This window comes from Phodopus roborovskii, unplaced genomic scaffold, assembly GCF_943737965.1.
Source record: "Phodopus roborovskii unplaced genomic scaffold, PHOROB, whole genome shotgun sequence".
Classification (NCBI taxonomy): domain Eukaryota; kingdom Metazoa; phylum Chordata; class Mammalia; order Rodentia; family Cricetidae; genus Phodopus; species Phodopus roborovskii.
In genome coordinates, this window is record NW_026126434.1 from 7,815,395 (window position 1) to 7,834,956 (window position 19,562).

The following is a 19,562-nucleotide window of genomic DNA, read 5'->3' on the forward strand; positions in this document are numbered from 1 at the left end:
GTGAGCCTGGGAGTTCAAGGCAGCCTGAGCAACACAGTCTCTAAAATGAAGAAATAGGAGCTGAAAAGATGGCTCCCTGATTAAAAGCAATGACTGCTCCTCCAGAGAACCCAGATTCAATTCCCAGCACCCACATGGTGGCTCACAACCATTTCCAAGGGTTTTGACACCCTTGCTGGTCTCTACATGTATGTACTTGATGCACAGACATATATGCAGGCATAACACCTATATACAAAAAAAATGATTTTTAAATAAAATAGAGGATTAGGATGACTACTTCCTCTTTACTAGACATTGTATAGAATTATCAATATGAAATTGCTGTTATCATTGCTCAGGATATTAATAGATCCTGTTCTAACTTCAGTGCAGAAATTAAATTTGTTTTAATGGATTTTCTGTGCTGTTAACATTGGCAAAGAGAGTGTTATGAATGTAGCTCAGTGATAGAGCACTTGCCTAGCACGTATGGAAATTCCCATCACCAAGGAAAAACAAAAGGCAAAGAGCAATCTTTGACCCTTCACTTGTTTAGTAAAGTTACTTGAACCATCTGGGAGGTGACAGTGATTTTTGTGGTCTCATTCTCTCTCACATTCTCAAAATGTTATTTAGGGTGAATTAGTCAATCATGGCAGGGAAGGTGGGTCAAGTCAGTAAAATGTCTGCTAAGTTTGACGCCCCCCCCCCCAAACCCAGGTAAAGAAATCAGGCATGGTTTGCACATGCTTATAATCCCAGCACTGGGGGAAGAGTGAGGGATGCAGACATTGGAGCACACTGGCCAGCCAGCATAGTCTACTTGGCAAGCTCTAAGCCAATAAACCAAGGTAGATGATGCCTCCTGAGAAAGGCACCCAAGGTTGTCCCCTGAATCCCATATGCATACATGGATACCTGCACACACACACACACATATGAAAAGGTGAATACATGCATTTCATTTAGCAGCTGTTATTGTCCAAGGCAGTGTCAGCGATGCCAAGGCACCAGCTCTGCCTCTGGTATCCTCACTAGTAGACATTCCCACACAGGAAATGAAGTGTCTTCACCACCTTACCTCCAAAGACAAAGCACTATAGCTCTGAATTAGTTCACCATTGTTGTGTGAGAAATTACCCTAATTAATCTGAAGTCAGTGACTTGCAACATATATCAACTAGGAAATTAATGAGGTATATTGAGTTCATTATGCTGGAAGATAGGAATTGATTGTTTTGCCAGCCTAAAACGGCAAATATATCACAGAATTTCCAAGTCCAGAAGCAGTCAAGCTGAGAGCCGCAGGCCCCTCTTGCAAGTTCACTAATACAGCTGGAGGCAGATGCTTTGGTTCCCTGCTCTGTGGACCTCTTCCTAGATTCTCAGGATATGGTAACGGCCTCTCATGGGGCTCAGACTGATCCTGACCCACTGCTGGAGTGGACTACACAAGCTTATGAGTATTAGAAAGGGAACCCTGGAGGCCATCTTCCTATCTTTTGCCACCTTCCCCATAGTGCAAGGTTGGCTTTAGGAAGGCTGAGCCCAGATCAGGCAGTTCCGGCCCCATCCCTCCTTTCCTGGTAGTTTCTCTTCCCAGTGGTGATTTTATTTGAGATGGCTCACAACCTCTGTGGTAGTCAGCGCTGCTCAGACCCTGGAATCCTCCCCCATATTTCATTAACTTTGAATCTAGTGAATAAGGAAGTGTGTTCCTTCACTCCTAGAAAACAGGTGCCACTCTGTAGGAGTTGAGCCCTGTGCATCACTCACTTCTCTTTTATTCTTCAAAGCCCAGCCTCTTGTGCTTATGATCCAGGCTGCCCACAAGCTTATACTTCAGCCATGGCCTCTTCCTTCTCCAAGAACAAGATCTCCATCAGCATTTTCTGCATACACAAGGAAACTGCCTCTAAATCTCTGTACTGAGTCTCCCTGCTGCTCTTAGGAATAGAGCCTTACGGAGAATAAGCAAGCCCCTGTTATGCTGTGTGCCGTGATTTGTGGCTGCCATTCACAGCACACATGTTGGGCATTGCAAAGCAAAAAGATGTCATTTCAAAGTCAAAGCAATATATAGATTATGAATATTTTCATGCTTGTAATCTGTCCCCTCAATTGAGGAATATATCAAGATTACTTTGCGATTGTAGGGTTTTCTTTCCTGCAATATTTTGTAGCCAGTTTGGGAAATTCCTACTGTGACACCTTGATAATGCATTTAAAGCCCAATAGATTCTTTTTAAGTTCATGTTTGAGGAATTAATACACTTATAATATGTGGAATATGATATAAAAAATTATAAAAATGTGATATAAAAACAGCATATCATTTAGTGACAATCCCAGATGATTGAATTATTTTATTCATTTGGCCTAGTGTATATCAGTTTTTAAGTTACAAGTTACCTATTTGGTTATACTCTTGTGTAAGTTCTAGTTATTCATCTAATGGAAACCCTTACCTATCCAGGATACTAACCCAAGAAATTGGAACAAAGTGGGTTGCCCATCAGGCATTCCTGTTAGCATATAGATTTTTGTCACGGGGTACTAGTGTTGAGGCTAGATTTTAAATTTTGAGTCTGGAGTAATACTGTGGCTTTTCTTGTCAGTTACTAATCTCATCTTCTACTTCAAAGAGCAGCTTCAGGAAAGGTAATAAAATCTCTCCTAGATTATCTCCAAGTTTGTCTCAACGAATCTTGGAGTATACACATGGATCTGAATTCAGCTCTGTAGTTCACTTTTAATATATAGCTTTACAATCTGACAGTTAGGGTACCTGCGGGAGCAATCTCTTTGATTTTCCTCACTTCTGTGTGTAACCACAGGTGTGATGTGAATGTGGTTTTGCATTCAGTTTCTGCCAGAGAAATTAATAAACCATGGAACTGTTGGTAAGATAAGTCCATTTATCTGAACATGCAATCATTAACTGAACAGAGCTAACCAGATTCTATATATGTACTGTCAGCTGTGCCCAGGAGCCCTGCTCTGCATAGTGAAACCTAAGTTCAGTCTGGAATAAGGAAACATAGCCTTGTTAAACCAGATTTTAGAAGCCATCCAAAAGGGCCCACCTTCCACACCTGGTTTTGCAGTGGTCCCCAGGCCCACCTGTTAAGAGGACTAGGGGGCAGATCTGAAAGCAGAGTGCAAGTTACTCGGTTACCACTGAGCTGTGATGACTCTTTGTCCAACCCTAGAACTGATAGCTTTAAACAATTAAACTGTGTGCCTCTGTGTGCCCTCATTAGCTGGTAAATATGTGACCAAAGACCAAGCAGCTTGTTGCCACAGTGACATAATTTTAGTGTATTTAATTGGTGGGTCCTGATGGAATGTACTCATTAACATCTTTTCTGCCTCCAAACTAAAAACAGCACAGGTCTCCTCAGGAGGTGACAAGGCCCATTACTGCCTCCCGCTGTGTGATAGCAGAGCGGAAAAGGCAAGAATTTGAATTGTAGTAACTTCATCTTTTGTATCTCAGCTAGCCATTGAGATCAGATCCATGGAGAGCTGTAGAGGGCAGATAGCTTAGGAGACAGCAGAAGTGGTGTCAGTAGTCAGTGGTCACTGCCCCATTTACCTTGTACTGGTCATTCAGTGACATAGCAGCAGCTACCAGTCTCTTAAGCCCCAAAGAAGACATTGAAAGGACCTAAGGATCAAAGGAGTATTATCTCAGACATGAAAGCATTCTTCTAGCACCATCAAAAGAAAAACCTTTGAGGGAGAAATACAGAATCGCCCAACTTGCCTTTAGTAAAGGCTTAGCGTTAGCAGCGAGACTATGAGGCAGACATAGTCCAGTCACCCTGAAGCAGGAAGGGGTTGCCCATAGTCTCCGTCAGGAGCATCACCTCCAGCTCCATCTGCTCTCAGCATCAGCTCTTCCCATGGGCCACTTCAGCTCCCTGCTGAATTGTCTCCCATGGCATAGGCCCTGTGTAATGTAACCTCTGCCTCTTCCTCCTGATTATCTCATGTCTATCAGTCTTCTACCGGGCAGGCCTTTGTACTGTTGATGGCCTAGAGTTCCCTTCCTTCCTCTTTCACCCACCCTCCTCTTGTTCTCCTCACCCTATTCCTTTCTTTAGCAGTGTACTTCCTCTTAGAGGCCTGTCCCGGCTCACCACCCTTCCATCCCAACAGGTTCATTACACATTTCCAAAACACAATGTCCATTTTCTTCACATCACTCAACTGAATAACTAGTTATTTGTTAAAAGCCTGTCTACCAGTGCTCTATAGGAAGCTTCAAGAAAGTGATAGACTCACCATTATTGCCTAGGTGATCAATCGGCACAGCTGACTGAACAGTGTTAAGGAGCATCTGTCAGATGTGGACAAAAGCTAATGCAGATGGACACACACCTCCAGGCACACTCCCTTTCTAGCTCCTCGGTGACCCATGAGGCATCTTGGGGGGCAGAGGTGATCAACTCAGCTTTCGACAAGGATATGTGTACAGATGTGGGCCTGTGGGGGGGGGCTGTTTGTACTTTATGAGCCATTGTGCCTCTCCTTGCCTTCATTATGAAGAGCCCCAGTGTGGATCAGTCAGACTTTTTCCACAGGAAACTTGACATTGGAAGGAGGGACAGCTGGCCCCTTCTGGTAATTGTGTTATGACACGTAAACCCCACAGCTCCTGGGAACTCTCTGCTGTCTGCTATGCAGACCCAAGCAGCACATAGGAAAAGGGAACAAAAAACCAGGGCTGGGTGGCTACATAGAAATACGAACCCATCCCTTCCCTCCACCACCCCCCCTCCTCTCCTCTCCTCTCCACTTGCCCTTTCTCATCTGTGGACCACCTTCATCTTCTGGGATTCTGAAATTCTTTATGGCTGAGGTCAACTTGTTTTGGTTTTTATCACGTACACTCAAAACAAGGCTTGAAAGCAGCTAAAAGCTAAAAATAGCAACCTCAGAGCATGTGAAGGCTTTAAGGGGTGAAGCCCCATGATCACAAACCTCTGCGGACCCTTCACAAACTTCAAAGACTTTGAAGTGCCCAGCAAACAAAAGTTAAGAGAATCTTAGAGAATCTTAATTAGACAGTGACATCTCACTTGACCTGCTTCATCAGATTTTCTTGGTCATCTGAAGAACTTGATGGGCCGATCAATGGACAGATGAACTGGAGCTAACTAAAAACAGGACTAAAAACAAACCTGCATGATCTTGTTTGTCTGTTTGCTTATTTTTTGTTTTCTTTTCTGTTTTTCCCATTTGCATCATAAAAGACTCTGGGAACTGAGAATTTAGCTTGCCTGGTGGATCACTTGTCCCACATGCAGGAAACCGTGGCAGAAGTGATTTAGAGCCACCCTGGGCTACAAAACAACCTGTTTCAAAATAAAAGGAAATAAAAAGATTAAATTATTTTCCTTTCTCAGAGAAATATTGTCCTTTTTGGGGGTGGGAGGCTTATATGGTTGGTGAATCAGGTTCTCATTATGTAGCCCAGGCTGCTCAAACTCAGGATCCTCCTGCCTCAACTTCTTTTGTACTTGGATTTGAGGCCTGTACCACCACATCTTTCTTACTGAACACCAAATGATGCTGTTGGTTTTCTGGCCCACTAGATACTATGCCTGTCACCATGTTTACTCTGTCTTACTAGCTTTTTCCATAATAGCTAATAATAATGAGTGAACTGCTTATAGAATGACTTTCTGGGTAGTCAGAATTAAGAATGGTAGGATTATTCTGTCATCATGGTGCACACCTTTGATCCCTGCACTCAGGAGACAGAGATGGGCAGATCTCTGTGGATTTGAATTTGAAGCCAGCCTGGTCTACATAGTGAGTTGCAAGACAGCCAGGGCTTCATACTGAGAATCGGGGGGGGGGGGGTGTCATAGATTAAGACAACCAATCTGGGCTGTGAGCATAGCTCAGTGGTACAGCATGTAAACAGGGTTTTAGGTTCAGTTGCCACTGCCACCTAAACAAGAAACAGACCAAGCCAGTTAAAGAAGGAATTAGGTGGGAGACAGGGGTTGGGGTAATGGCTTGTGGTTACTCATTGCTTATTGCTGCTACAGAGTACTCCAGTTCAGTTCCCAGCAGCTCAAAACCACCTGTAACTCCAGCCACAAGATCTGTCTTCTCTCCATGGACACTATACCCACACATGGACACTTACACATAATTAAAAATAAATAGTTTTATAAAAAGGGGGCAGTCGTTCCAAGAAGTGAGAGCAACTGACATTTTTGCTCTGAAAACCAAAGAACAAATCATGAATTTTTTTGACTAGCATCTTCAGAGGAAGGCACTGTTTTAAGGTAAAAATAAATTTCAGAGCACACAAATTAGTATTTAGTGTCACTTGTATGTGTAGAACCAGACAGCCTGAACTGTTCCATGGTTCTAGTGTAGCAGACCTCTGCTCCTCATCCTCTTGTGGAGGACAGGGAGCCGTCACCATCATTTCTTAACTCTTGGTTCTGTGACATTATCCCTATAGGAAGCTTCAGTCAAGAGCTTCTTTCATGATGTTACCTCCTCCTGGATACAAACAGCCTAACTTACAGTTACCGAAGGAGAATTTCCATTCTTCTTCCCCCTTACTTACTAGGCGCACGCACGCTTGCGTCATTCCACAGCCTCTGTTATGGACTTGATAAATCTTTGCAGTGTTTGTTATGGCTATAATCAAGCCAGGAATATACATTTGTGTAAAATAATTTAGAAAGCCCCCAAGAATATGTTGTAATTTGTGTCTTAGTAAATATGAAGACAGCAGGGTCCCTATGTAAGTGGATCATGAGCTGTTATGCCTCTGTCAAAGAGTGCTATGAAGCATAAATGAGGGAACAAATGGGAAGAATTTATAATCTCTGTCCTGCACCCCTTACCTTGGGCCCTACTTGGAGTAAGTGCAGGGATTATGGTTTATTCTTACAGCTCTGCTTTCCATATACTTACCAAAGCCTAGTTTTTAGAAAGTGAGTTTATGATTTAGCCTTTCATCCCAAGCATAGTTAGTTCACTCTTCCCCAACTCATCTCCTTCTGTCTCCTATGTGCAAGGAGTTCATTTGAGCCATGGAAGGGGGAGGAATTCATGTGAGCCATGCATAGAAGGAGAGGTATTAAAAACATTACTTCTTTGGTTTTCTTTCCTTTGTCAATCAGCTTTTCTATGTTGCATAGAATGCATTACTTGCTGATTTTACACATTTATATAATATGTTTTGATCACATATACCTTTGATCAGGCATACCTTCATTGCGCTGCTATTCCCTCTTATATTGAGATCTTTTTATTTGTCTGTGACACACTGAGTCTGATTAGGATAGCCTATATAAACATGAGTGTGTGCGTGTGTGTGTGTGTGAGAGAGAGAGAGAGAGAGAGAAAAAGAGAGAGAGAGAGAGAGAGATGGACAACTTACCAGTGGCTACTGAAGAAAAATGACTCACCCTTCACTAGCAGCCAGCAGTCATTAACTGCCAATAGCTCTTCAGCTAAGGACAGGGCCTCATGAACTCCTCCTCCATTGTGTGTTACCTTCATAGATGGCATATTTCTCTTTAATTATAGCTGAACAGAGGCTAGAGAGATGGATCAGTGGCTAAGAAAAGCATACAGCTCTTCTAGAGGCCTTGAGTTCAGTTTACAGCACCTACATCAGATGACTCACCATCTGTAACTCCAGCTCTGGGGTAGCCAGTGCCCTCGTCTGTCCTCCATGGGCACATATGAACATGCACGGCATATATTCATACAGATACAAAAATAAGAATAAGAATAAAAATAAGAATAAGAGCTTGTTTTTATATGTGTCTGGAGGTAAAGAAACAAGTCTAACCCTAGACCTATTGCTAGTACCGTTATACACGGCAGCTAATGTTTACTGAGCTCTCAATCTGTGCCAAGTTGACTACTACCACACTTTATAAAATACAAAACATAAGCATTAGGAGGGACATACCATTATCTTATCCCAGAGAAAGAAGAGAAAATGCTATTGTGCTCATCATGACAAAATTACCTTTTTACTTTCTGTGTCGTAAAAATATTTACATTAGGAGTTTTGTTCCCCTGTCAATAACTATCAAGCTTACAATATCCCTCTAGGCTTAGACTTTTAGTATATGGTATTCTTATGCAGACATACGGGAAATGCAAGTAAACAAATAAATTGGTCTAAACTTACCCTCCATTCAGGAGCCAACACACCTTTGAATGTTTTAATCTGAATCTGGCCTGTCTGCTTTCCCACATACTGCTGTCCTTTTAGCCATCATAATGTTATTGATACAGCATTTTGAAAAGAAAATTGCACTGTTACCTGGAATTTTCTTCTAAGCTGTCGATACCCATTCTGCAAACCTTGACTTGTTTCTACAGGCAATGACAACAGTTGCTGCCTGACCAATAGCAATTTTAAGAAGTCTGATGATTTCAGAGACACTAATATGTAGGGTAGCAGTTAAGAAAGAGTGAGACCTGGTCTTCCCAACTCCCATGTCAGGCAGCTCACAATCACCTAGGATGCCAGCTCTAGAGGATCTGATGCTGACCTGTGTAGGCACCAGCACTCAAATGTACACACATGCACAGAGAGAGAGGCAAACATAGTTTAAAAATAGCAATAGCGCTGGAGATGTGGCTTGTTTACTGTCCTAATTGGTAGTGTGAACCTGGGAGAGTGGGGCATAAAAATGAGGTGGACTAAAGTCTCATGCAATAGCCAACTTCACAGCATCAGACAATTTATACTCAGAGGGCTAAGAAGAGTCTTGAGTAAGTATACAATCACAAGGACAAGCCATATGCAGTCTTTCCACAGAGGCACATGAATAGCAACAGCTGAAGTAAACTCACTCCTACCCACTACACCTGGGAGGAGCGTGGAAACACAATCCAGGAACAGTTGTGTGTTTTGAAGAAACTGAGTTCACACGACTCTTGTTTTCTTGTAGCACCCAGAATTCTCACACTATTCCATCTTGGACTGTGTCCCAACAGTGGCTCAGCAGTTGAAAGCATACATTGCTCTTGCAGAGGACCTGAGTTCAGGTCCCAGCACCCATATCAACTGACTTACAGCCATCTGTAACTCCAGCTCCAGAGTATCAAGTGCTTCTGGACGGATGGACACATACACACACACACACACACACACACACATGATTTCAACACAATAATAATTCTTAAAATGTAAAGCACTATCTAAAGGCATCTGTAACGGTACAGATAGGATGCCACAGGAGGCATAAGGCCCTGGGTTCAGTTCCCAGCAATATAGAATAAAAAGTTCCAGGCCATCCTGGCTATCTAGTGAGATACTATCTTTAAAAAAAAAAAAAAAAAAAAAAAAAAAAGTTAAGTAAATATATCTGAGAAAAGATCAAGGTTTAACCTTCATGGTAATCCCAAGAAAAATACTGTCATTTTACCCATGCTACAGATGAAGTAGCCAAGGCTCAGAAGGGTTAAACAGAGATACATAGTTGGTATTTGTCCAAGGGAGAGAAAAAAACCAAGTCTGTCTAACTGCCATGCTGTGCTTCCTTGCTGCCATGTTCTATTGGATTTCTTTCCAGCCCCAAGACAAGCAGTATTTTTGATATGGATGTGGGGGTGAGGGCGATCCTGATTTTTCCACACACCAAAAGAGAAGATGGAGCCAAGCCACATAAAGTTTTTTCTGTAGATCACCAGTTTCAGTGGCTAAATGAAAGGACACCCATAAATGTCTTCAGTTGAGTATAGATCCTGCGATTCAGTTCTCTAACTTAGGTGGGTGGGTCTTTCTGTGTTTTGATAAAAAACATTCTTACCTCCCTAATGGGCTACAGTGTTGCACTAATGATTTACAGACATCTGTCCTTGCCTGAATTGTATAAAAATTGATGACATGGTAGAATTTTGTAATACAAAGTGAAAGGAAAAAAAAACAGAACTTTGATGATAGATTCTTTTGGTTCTCACTTTAATGAATAAATGCACCTGCCAGTCTCACCCAATTTATCACTCCAGCCCGCTTCCAGACACTGAGTACAAAGTGTTTTGGCTGGAGAAGTCTAGCACTGCTATCCTGCACACAGTAAATGCTTCTTGCTGTTCTTGGCTGTTTGTATTGTTTCTTCCAGTCTTGTGTGAATTAATCCAACAGAAGAAGGTAGTCCTTTGTAACCTTGAAGCTTTAGGTGCAGCTTAAGGATCGCCATTTGGCCCTTGGGAATAAATACCAATCAAAAAAAAAAAAAAAAAAAAAAAAAACCATACCTTCACCTCTCAGGCCTACCATAGTCTCTACTGCAAAGTGTGTCTTGGATGGTAGGTAAAATTTATAAATAAGACAGAGACATTCAACCAAAATTATTTAATGAGCTCATGTTATGTGACCCAGCACTGTGTGTGGCACAGCAAATAATATAAATCACAAGCTCTTCTTTCAAGAAGTACATAATACTGGGCTGGGAGATGATGGTGGGTAAAATGCTTGCTATGCAAGCACAAGGACCAGAGTTCAGGTCTGTGATATCCACATACAGCCATCCATAGAGTGCCAATGTGACCCCAGCACTCCTGTAGGAAGATGGAAAGTGGCACCAAGTGAATCCCCAGAAGCCCTGGGGCCAGCTAACCTGGAATGTGCCTCAGAGAACAAGAGACCCAATGGAAAATAAGACAAGGACTGACACCCAAGATTATCCTCTTATCCCCATGTGCACCGCAGCATGTGCACACACACCACATACCATAAACACAAAAGAATTTTTTAAGTAGTATATAATGTTATGAGAGATGCAGGCACCATGAACAAAGAGCCTAATGCAGTGCAGAATGTATTCTTCTGTTAGTTATATCAGTAGGCATGTCCAATGTCTTAACATTGTGATACAACATTGTTATCTACAGAATTCACACTCAGGAACTGCAAAATCAAGTTACAAAAAAAAAAAAAAAGCAAAAATACCTCAGTGTTTGCTGTAAGTTGGCAGTTTTGTGTTGAGCAGCATTCCCAGCCATCCCAGGGTGCTAGTGACTTATAAAGTTTCAGTTTGGTCATCTGGTAGACCTTACCTGTTGTCAGAGCTCAGAAGATTCTGGAAAGCTGAGTGCATTTTGGGATCATTAGTGGGGCCATAAAGTTCAGGGAAGGACAGGGTTTGTACAAGTAGATGAAGCAGGGGCAACCCCAGACAGGAAAAATGATAGGAAGAAAAATTACCCAAGTCCTTAGCATAAAACAAGCCTTCCAGAGTCACAAATTATTCCAAGTCCTGTCACATCTGGTGAACGCCTCCTCTAGAACACGGAGGGCCTAAAGTTGGCTGGGTTCTTAAGTTGGCTGGGTTCTTGCTGAGGCTGTGAGAAATAACCAGGCATGTGGACAGCACAGCTGGGGAAGTGTGCTGGCCGTGTCAGTGTGATGAGGCTAATCTACATCGTGCTGGAGCTCACTGAAAGTATATACCAAAAAGTCAGAAAAGGAAGTGTGTACATTCCCATTGGGCAGACTTACGTGTTCTGACCTACATAGGTCTCCTCCCTTTATCAGTAAGAAATCTTCCATCTTTTCCAAGGTTGCTCCTTAAGGTATTTGCCTTTTGAGGCATGGAGGTGAGTTAGTAATTGTATTTTTCTTTGTTCCCCCACCTCCTTTTCAGGTTTCTTTTTTACTAGTGGTCAGACAGGATCTTTCTATGTAGACCAAGCCTGTGTCCTGCTCACCATTCCCTTCCTCAGCCTTCTGAGTGCCTGGTTTATTGTTTTCATCTCAGTTACCCACTGTGTGAACCATGTGTCTTGATTATTTCTCAAAAGTCCCAGCATTAGCTACTGTTCTCCAGTTTGCCTCACCTTTAAGTTCATCATGCACAGTGCTGCTTCTTTGGTGTCAAGTAAGGGACAAGCCAAATCTCCAGCTCTCTCATGAAATTGACAAGCTGTTGGCAACACTAGGATGAACCTGCCAGATTTTTGTCTAGGCAGTCAATCCCAAAGCGTTCTCTACAGAAAATTAGACTTGGGAAAGTGTCAGTCTAGGGCAGTCTGCCTCCATGCAGCAGTTAGTCCCTTAGTCCTCAGTTCTTACCTCCTGAAATTGGGGCATTTCTGTTTCTTTTTTTCCCCCCAGCAGTCTATTTCCAAAACTCTTGTGATCTCACATGAAAAGAGAAGTGTCCTTAAACTCTGCATAACATTGGGTCTCTCAGATCTCACAGGAATATATAATGCAAAGCTAGGGATTTTTCATGTTACTGGAAGCAGAAATTGCCCGTAACATCTACTGCTTACTAAAAGTTATCTTAAAGGGAAAAGCACCTGAAATTGTTCAGCAGTTTCTGTGGATCTGCAGATCTGTCAGGGAAGGTCTGAATATTAAGCCTATGGTGACAGCATAGCTATGGTGACACTGTGCTAAGTCCTTGCAGTCTCAGAATTTCCCCTTGAAGATTGTAGCTCTTCCAGGCATCCTTTTCTTTGAAAACAGTTCTTTCCTAACTCCACACTGATGCACATTTGAACAGAAGACAGGTTACCTGGCTGAATATCACCCAAGACTCTTCCTTCAGGAGAGGCAGCCTGATTAATTAGGTTCATACAATACTTAAATGATAATTAAATTCCCAGATGCTTATCCAGGCATGGCGGGCATTGGAGGACAACCAGAGCTACACAATGAAAACCTCTGTCAAAACAAACAAATCCCCAGACACTCCAGAGAAAGACTTAGCAGACTGCAAAATTTAAAACAAATGCAGTGATAATCTACTTTTCTTTTTCTTTTTCTTTTTCTTTTTTTTTTAAGAAGAGTATCTCATGTAACTTCTTACCCTCCTGGTTGCACCTCCCTGAGTGCTGCAATAATAGGTACCACATATGTTATCACATCCATATGTGATAACCCAGGGCCCGAACCCAGGGCTTCATGTGTGCTAGGCAAGCACTCTGTCTGCTGAGCCACATTACCAGCCTTCCTTCCTGCCACCTTTGTAGATGCATTTCCCACCCGGTTCCACAACCGCCTTGCCCCAAATGCTATAGTAATTATAAAACTGTTGACCAGTGGCTAGGGCTTCTTATTGGCTAGCTCTGTCTTTATTAGTAACCCATTTCTACTAATCTATATATGTCCATGTGTTCTTGGCTTACCAGAGGACACCTGGAGCATACTCTCTTCTGGGGTTCTACTTGACAACTACTGTCTGCCTACACTTCCCAGAATTCTCCTAGTCTGATAGCCCTGCCTATCTTCCTGCCTGGCCAATCAGTGTTTTATTCATCAACCAATAAGAGAAACATAATACAGAAGGGCAACCTCCATCACACCTTGGTTACTGTTGTTGCTTTCTTTTTTAGGACAGGGTCTTTTTATGTAGCCCATATAGCCAAAGTTAGCCTGGAAGTCTGGATCTTCTTGCCTCAGGTTCCAAATGCCAGCCATGTGACATCAGGGCCATGAGGTGTGATGTGCTCTTTATCTCTGAGGAGTTAATCACTGTCATTAAGTGCTACACTTAAGTATCTTTTAATATTTTAGGTGATGATTCCATATTTAAAATACAGAAATCTTGAGTTAGGCCTAGTGGGTCACACCTATAATCCTTGCATTCCAGGTATGAGACAGGAGGATTGAAAGATCAAGACCAGCATGGTCTACATAGAGTTCAAGGAAAGGTTGGGCAAGATAGCCAGACTTTGTCTCAAACAAAAAAATATATCAAAACTACAAGTGAATATGTTCTTAGGCATAACTAGTTTTAAAAAAAATAACTATATGTCTAGCTGTAACGAAGATTTCATACATAAAATAAACATAAAGTTAAAAGATGGGCAAACTGAACAAAAATTACCATATATTAACAAAGGGCAAACATTTTATCTTGTATTAAATATCACTGTTCCTATTTTTGTTATGTGTGGGTGTTTTACCTGGGTGTATGTCTCTATACCACATGGGGCTCTCAGATCAAAAGGTTAGCCCCATTCCTGGTCTGGCTCTATGACTGGGACTCATGATTTGGCCACCTGATTTGATCACAGCCCGAACTTCCTTCTTTTTGATTCACTGGGGCAGATCTGGCAGATCTGGCTCAATGATTTTCCCACCTCAGCCTCCCAAATAGCTAGAATTATAGGTGCATACCACCTTTCCCAGGCAAAACGAAACAAGGATCTAAAAAAAAAAAAAAAAAACAAGATTTTTACCCTGGACAGTAGGTAGGCCAGCTGGCTGCAGAACCCACCTGCCTCGGCCCTCCCAGCACTGAGATTACAGGCGTGCACCACCATGCCCAGCCACACGGGATTAAATGTATTCACCACCACTTGTGGGTTCATCTAACCCAGTCTTAAACTGTAAGAAATCTTTAGGTTTGGAATTGAAAAGTATAGTCATTGAGACTGGTATGTCACTCGGGACAATTCATTGCCCAACATGCAAAAGGACCCAGCGCCACAAAGGCAAGAAACCTAGTGGTTTAGTTAATATTCTGTAATCTCATGGTCAGAGTCTGATGAATTGTGCCAGCCCTTGCTGAGCACAGAGCTATGCTACCTCCATTCCACACTGTAGGCCTTCTTCCTTAACTTGCTGTGAAGATCCTCTTATGTTTAGAGATGCCCATCCAGTTACAGAAACAGATTTCAACTAAACTTTGAAATATGGAGTGCTTCCTGGAAGAGGAGGGGTCCCATGGGGAATGGCGCCTGTAATCCATTATCTTTTTCATGAACCTAATAGTATGAAACTTCTGGCAGGAATAATGGTGACAGAGAAACCCCATGCTGTCCCATTGAAAAGCATAGAGGTATGTAGCTCAGTGGCTGGAGACAGTCTTGCACTATGCAATTCAGAAGCTAGAAAAGTCATCTCTGGAAGGTTGTCATTCTAAAATGCTTGTGTAAGAGAAGAATTTGTCTGGGGGCTGGACAAGTGTCCTCAGAGGCTGTCACCCTGTGGAAGAATGTGGTCAGCTTTACACTTCCCAGAGTGTAGTAATGCCCAAAATCTTTGCTAAATGATGACCCACATCCAGATACTGACTTCTTCCTCCTTTTACTATTTTTCAATCTTTTTTTCCCTTGTAATAAAACATTTTCTTCTCTCCCATAGCTTTTTATCTTCCTCAGATCATTTCATATAGATAAATGTAAACCATCTGTTCTTCCAAAAGGCTATTTCTTTTCTTTTTCTCAGCAAAGAGCAGGGTTGGGAACAAAAGCACTGTGTATGGAAATCCAGGAAGAATCTTAACATTTGCTGGCTTCTTTCCTGGCCCTTTCTTGCCTGCCTGCACCCCTCTGGGGATCAGCAAGGAGATAGTTAGTATGCATTTGAGAATGTGGTTGCAGCTACAGAGGGGAAATGCTAAGCTGTTCAACAGCCTTTGAAACACAGAGAAGCAGAACAGTGAGCTGTATGCTGGGCCATACAGGTTCTTTGCCACAGAACTAACTAGAATGGAATTCCTTAATTGTCACCTAAGTGGAACCTTAGTGAACATGTGTTTGCTATATCAGAGCAAGCCAGTGACTGAGACCACTTTCAGATACACAGATGTTTCCTGCATTGTGATAACCAGAGTCTCTCCTTGAGGCCCTTCCTTGACCTTGAGGATTGATTACATGCCTATAGCACTCCAAGTGCATACCTGCAGGATTGTCAAAACTGAAGATGCAAGATGGGAGCCAGGCATGGCTCACTTGGAGAGCTTAGGCAACAGGATCATGAGTCTGGGGCCAATTTGGGCTGTATAGTGAGACTCTGTTGAAAAATAATTACACAAATGATCTGTACAGCCATGTAACATCTGTCTACAGCCCTTGACATTTCAAGTTAGTGAAACTTGATCTTCAAAACTCCCAAACCTTAGTAGTGTAAAATACTTAGTATGTAAAATACCCTCCTCCACCACCATATTTCCTGATCCCCTGCAATGTGAAAAAAAACTCATTAGGTAGGTAGGTTTGCCCCAGAAGACCCATTAGGCTCAGAAGAGAGGTGATGCCCAAGGCAAATCATAGAGCTAAAGCCCTGGGCTCTGCCATGGGCCAGACTATGCAGAAAGGATAAATGTTAGTGGCTAAACCTTTTCACTTCACAACATGTTCTAATAATGGAACATGTTGCCAAAGCCAAGTTTGGCTCCTTGAGGATCTCTCCTGGAAACTGCTAGTGAAACGAAACAGAGGTGTTTCACCCTCTGGAAGGTGAAAACTGAAGGCCTTTCATGAACCTTTAGGAGGCCAACTGTTGTCTGGTTACAAACTAGAAGCATTTCAACTTCAAGTCTGCTGCACCTCAGAGCACTGAAATGCTAAGGTGTGAGGTTTCCCCCAGCATGGAGAATTCCAGGAAAGGGAGTATGAATGTCCGGATCTTAATGGCCAGCCTGGAGAACAGGGCCTTAGCTCTGTCTTAGGATCTGCCTATAAATGAGTTCTATACCACCAACTCTGACTCAGGCATTTAAGCCTACTAGAAACAGATCTGCCTGGTGTAAACAGTGCAGAAAGTTGCTCACTTGCACAATTTTTATCAGTTCCTCTGTTTTCTTTCAGGATGGTAAATTGAGCCATAAATCAAACTTAAATTGAATCCCAAAACTTTGGGTTTTGTCAGAAATTAATCAATTCTTTGGAAGTGATGGAGTGACAAATGTAAAATACTGAGGGCCTGCGTGGGGAAGGAGACTTTCACTCAATATTGATGATGTTGATTCCTCTGCAAATAACTTTGCTTTCACTTAAGTATGGCTCTCAGCCCGCTCCCCACCCCCACCCCTGGCTGTTCTAGCTTATTTAAAATGACAGGGTACTGTCCTGAAGGTTACTGACAAATAGGAAATGGTGTGAACCCAGATGGGCTGCATTTGCACACCCAGTTTAGTCACATGTACTTGCACATTGCCTCAGCTTTCTTACCTGCAAAGTGGAGCTAATAAGCTCCATCACCCTAGTGGAGATGAAATTAAAGAAGGTATATGTGTGCTGCCTGGGTGCGGCACATGCTCAGTAAAGAGTTCCTATTACAGGACAGTTCTTATAGCTTTTTCATCTGCATATTTAAATATCTCTAATGATTTTCCCAAGTCTACTTACTTAATGCATTTTCTGCTGTATGCATTTTTTTGTTTGTTTGTTTTTTGTGTTTTGTTTTTCGAGACAGGGTTTCTCTGTGTGTCCCTGGCTGTCCTGGAACTCACTCTGTAGACCAGGCTGGTCTCAAACTAACAGAGATCATCCACCTGCCTCCTGAGTGCTAGGATTAAAGATATGCAGAGTAATGTATTTACAAGCTTTCTGGAAAATGGTAACTGAATATTAAATTATCAATAGAGCTTTAAAATATGCATTTAAAAGAGATGCATGCATACAAATCGGCCATAGTGGTGCATATCTTTAATCCTAGCACTCAGGAGGCAGGTGGATCTCTGTTAGTTTGAGACCAGCCTGGTCTACAGAGTGAGTTCCAGGACAGCCAGGACTATATAGTGAAAGCCTGTCTTTAAAAAAAAGGAAAGAAAGAAAAAAGAAAAAAAATGTGAATATATTTAGAGTTTTAAAATTGGTCCCATCCTCTCAAGGCAGCTCCTGACCTGACCTGTGGGAGGTGAGGAACTTAAGCTGCTCTGGGTTTTGTTGTCCATTTTTATTAGTATTAGCACATATTGATATCTGTCATGATTTTTCTATCGTGATAATTTCATACATGTATATAAGCAGTTCTGGTTTATCTGTGAGATACTGAGGCCCAATTTAATTTCTTTCATCAAATATAATTGATGGTTCTGCAGTCCATGTCAAAATACCTTCCATTTAACTCCAAAAATACTCTGTCTGTTTCCCACCCAGTTTGAACGCCATGACCCAGTGGATGGGAGAATCACTGAGAGGCAGTTTGGTGGCATGCTGTTGGCCTACAGCGGAGTGCAGTCCAAGAAGCTGGCTGCCATGCAGAGACAGCTAAAGAAGCGCTTCAAAGACGGGGAGGTAGGTGGCCTTGGATGCAGGGCGGAATGAAACCATAGCAACGTCTGGCTATTGCAAAGACAACAACAATAATGAGAGAATGCCATGAACCATTCACTGTAGGTAACAGTGAATACATCTCTCATACCTGAGGTGCAGAGACAGGAAAATAATGAGCAGTGGGCAAAGAACAGGGAGAAGTGCAGAATAAGCCCAGGTTTCTTGTTCAGATAAAGGTGGTATCAGGCATGGATTGAGAAGTATAAAAGAAGCTAATTTGAACAGGAAGTTAGAGTTCTCTCAAAGATCTCTTATGTTTGTTTTGTTGGTTGGTTTTTGAGACTGGGTTTCTCTGGTTATCCTGGAACTCACTCTGTAGACCAGGCTGGCCTGGAACTCACTGAGATTCATGTGCTTCTGCCTCCATAGTGCTGGAATTAAAGGCGTGAGCTATCGTTGTCCAGCTATAACGTCTTGAATTTATAATAACTGGCAGCTCTGTATCCAAGTCTCCCTTGGAGCTCTGAGCCAGGTTTGGTAATCATCACTGACACCATGAGGCTTAAAACCATGAGAGCTAGAGAGATTTCCTCAGGAGGGTCTTACATATAATAGAACTGTGAACCAAGGACAGCATCCAGTGAAACATGATTTTGAGAATTTGGGGTAAGGACTTATTCAGTCAGCAATTAAAAAAATATATATATATCACTATGCTAACACCATGACCAAAAGCAGTAATACAGGAAAGGATATAGTGAGCGTGCAGGTTATAACTCATCATCAGAGGAAACCAAGGCAGAAACATACAGGCAGGAACTGAAGCAGAGGCCACGGAGGAATGTTCTTACTGGTTACTCTCCATGGCTTACTCAGTCTGCTTTTCTTTTCTTTCTTTTTTTTTTTTTAAGATTTATTTATTATGTATACAGTATTCTGCCTGCATGTATGTCTGCAGATCATAAGAGGACACCGGATTTCATTATAGATGGTAGCCAACATGTGGTTGGCTGAGAATTGAACTTAGAACCTCTGGAAGAGCAGCCAGTGCTCTTATCCTCTGAGCCATCTCTCCAGCCCCTCAGTCTGCTTTCTTATACAACCCAGGACCACCAGCCCAGCAATGGCACCACCCACAGACTTCCCTATGGCCAATCTGATAAGGTGACTTTCTCAGTGGAGCTTCCATATCCTCAGAGATCGCTAGCTTATGCCAAGCTGATAGAAAATTAACACACAAGGACACAAACTGTGAGTCCAAAATCAGCAGTAAAGACAAACCTAGAATATATGAGGAACTTGTGTGGCTGGAGCATCCCAGACCAAGGACAGATGAGGAGGCCAGAGAGATGCCCAGGCATTGCTCACAACAGTGACAGGGTGCTGAAGGCTTGAGGATGAAATGACATGGTTGGTTATATTCATAAAGAGAGCCATAGCCCCAGCATGGAAGATGCTGTGGGAATATGCAAGCGTAGGATTGAAAAGTCTGATAGTAAGGTTGTCAGAGAATTTAAGAAGAGATGAGGAGTCTGAGCAGCATTGAAATTAGATACCTTGGATTCATGGGAGCTCTACTAAGTCCTCCATGCTCTGCTTTAACACTGGCTGTATCAGGG

At 42.4% G+C, this 19,562-nt stretch overlaps 1 protein-coding gene across 1 annotated transcript in view; it reads left to right on the forward strand.

Annotated features, from left to right (window-relative positions):
• Micu1 (mitochondrial calcium uptake 1) overlaps positions 1-19,562 on the forward strand; it is a 145,745-nt gene that overhangs the window by 95,177 nt on the left and 31,006 nt on the right. Inside the window, exon 9 of the mRNA XM_051186738.1 lies at positions 17,827-17,964. Within this exon, the coding sequence (XP_051042695.1) occupies positions 17,827-17,964 (138 nt within the window). The remainder of the gene's footprint in view (positions 1-17,826; positions 17,965-19,562) is intronic.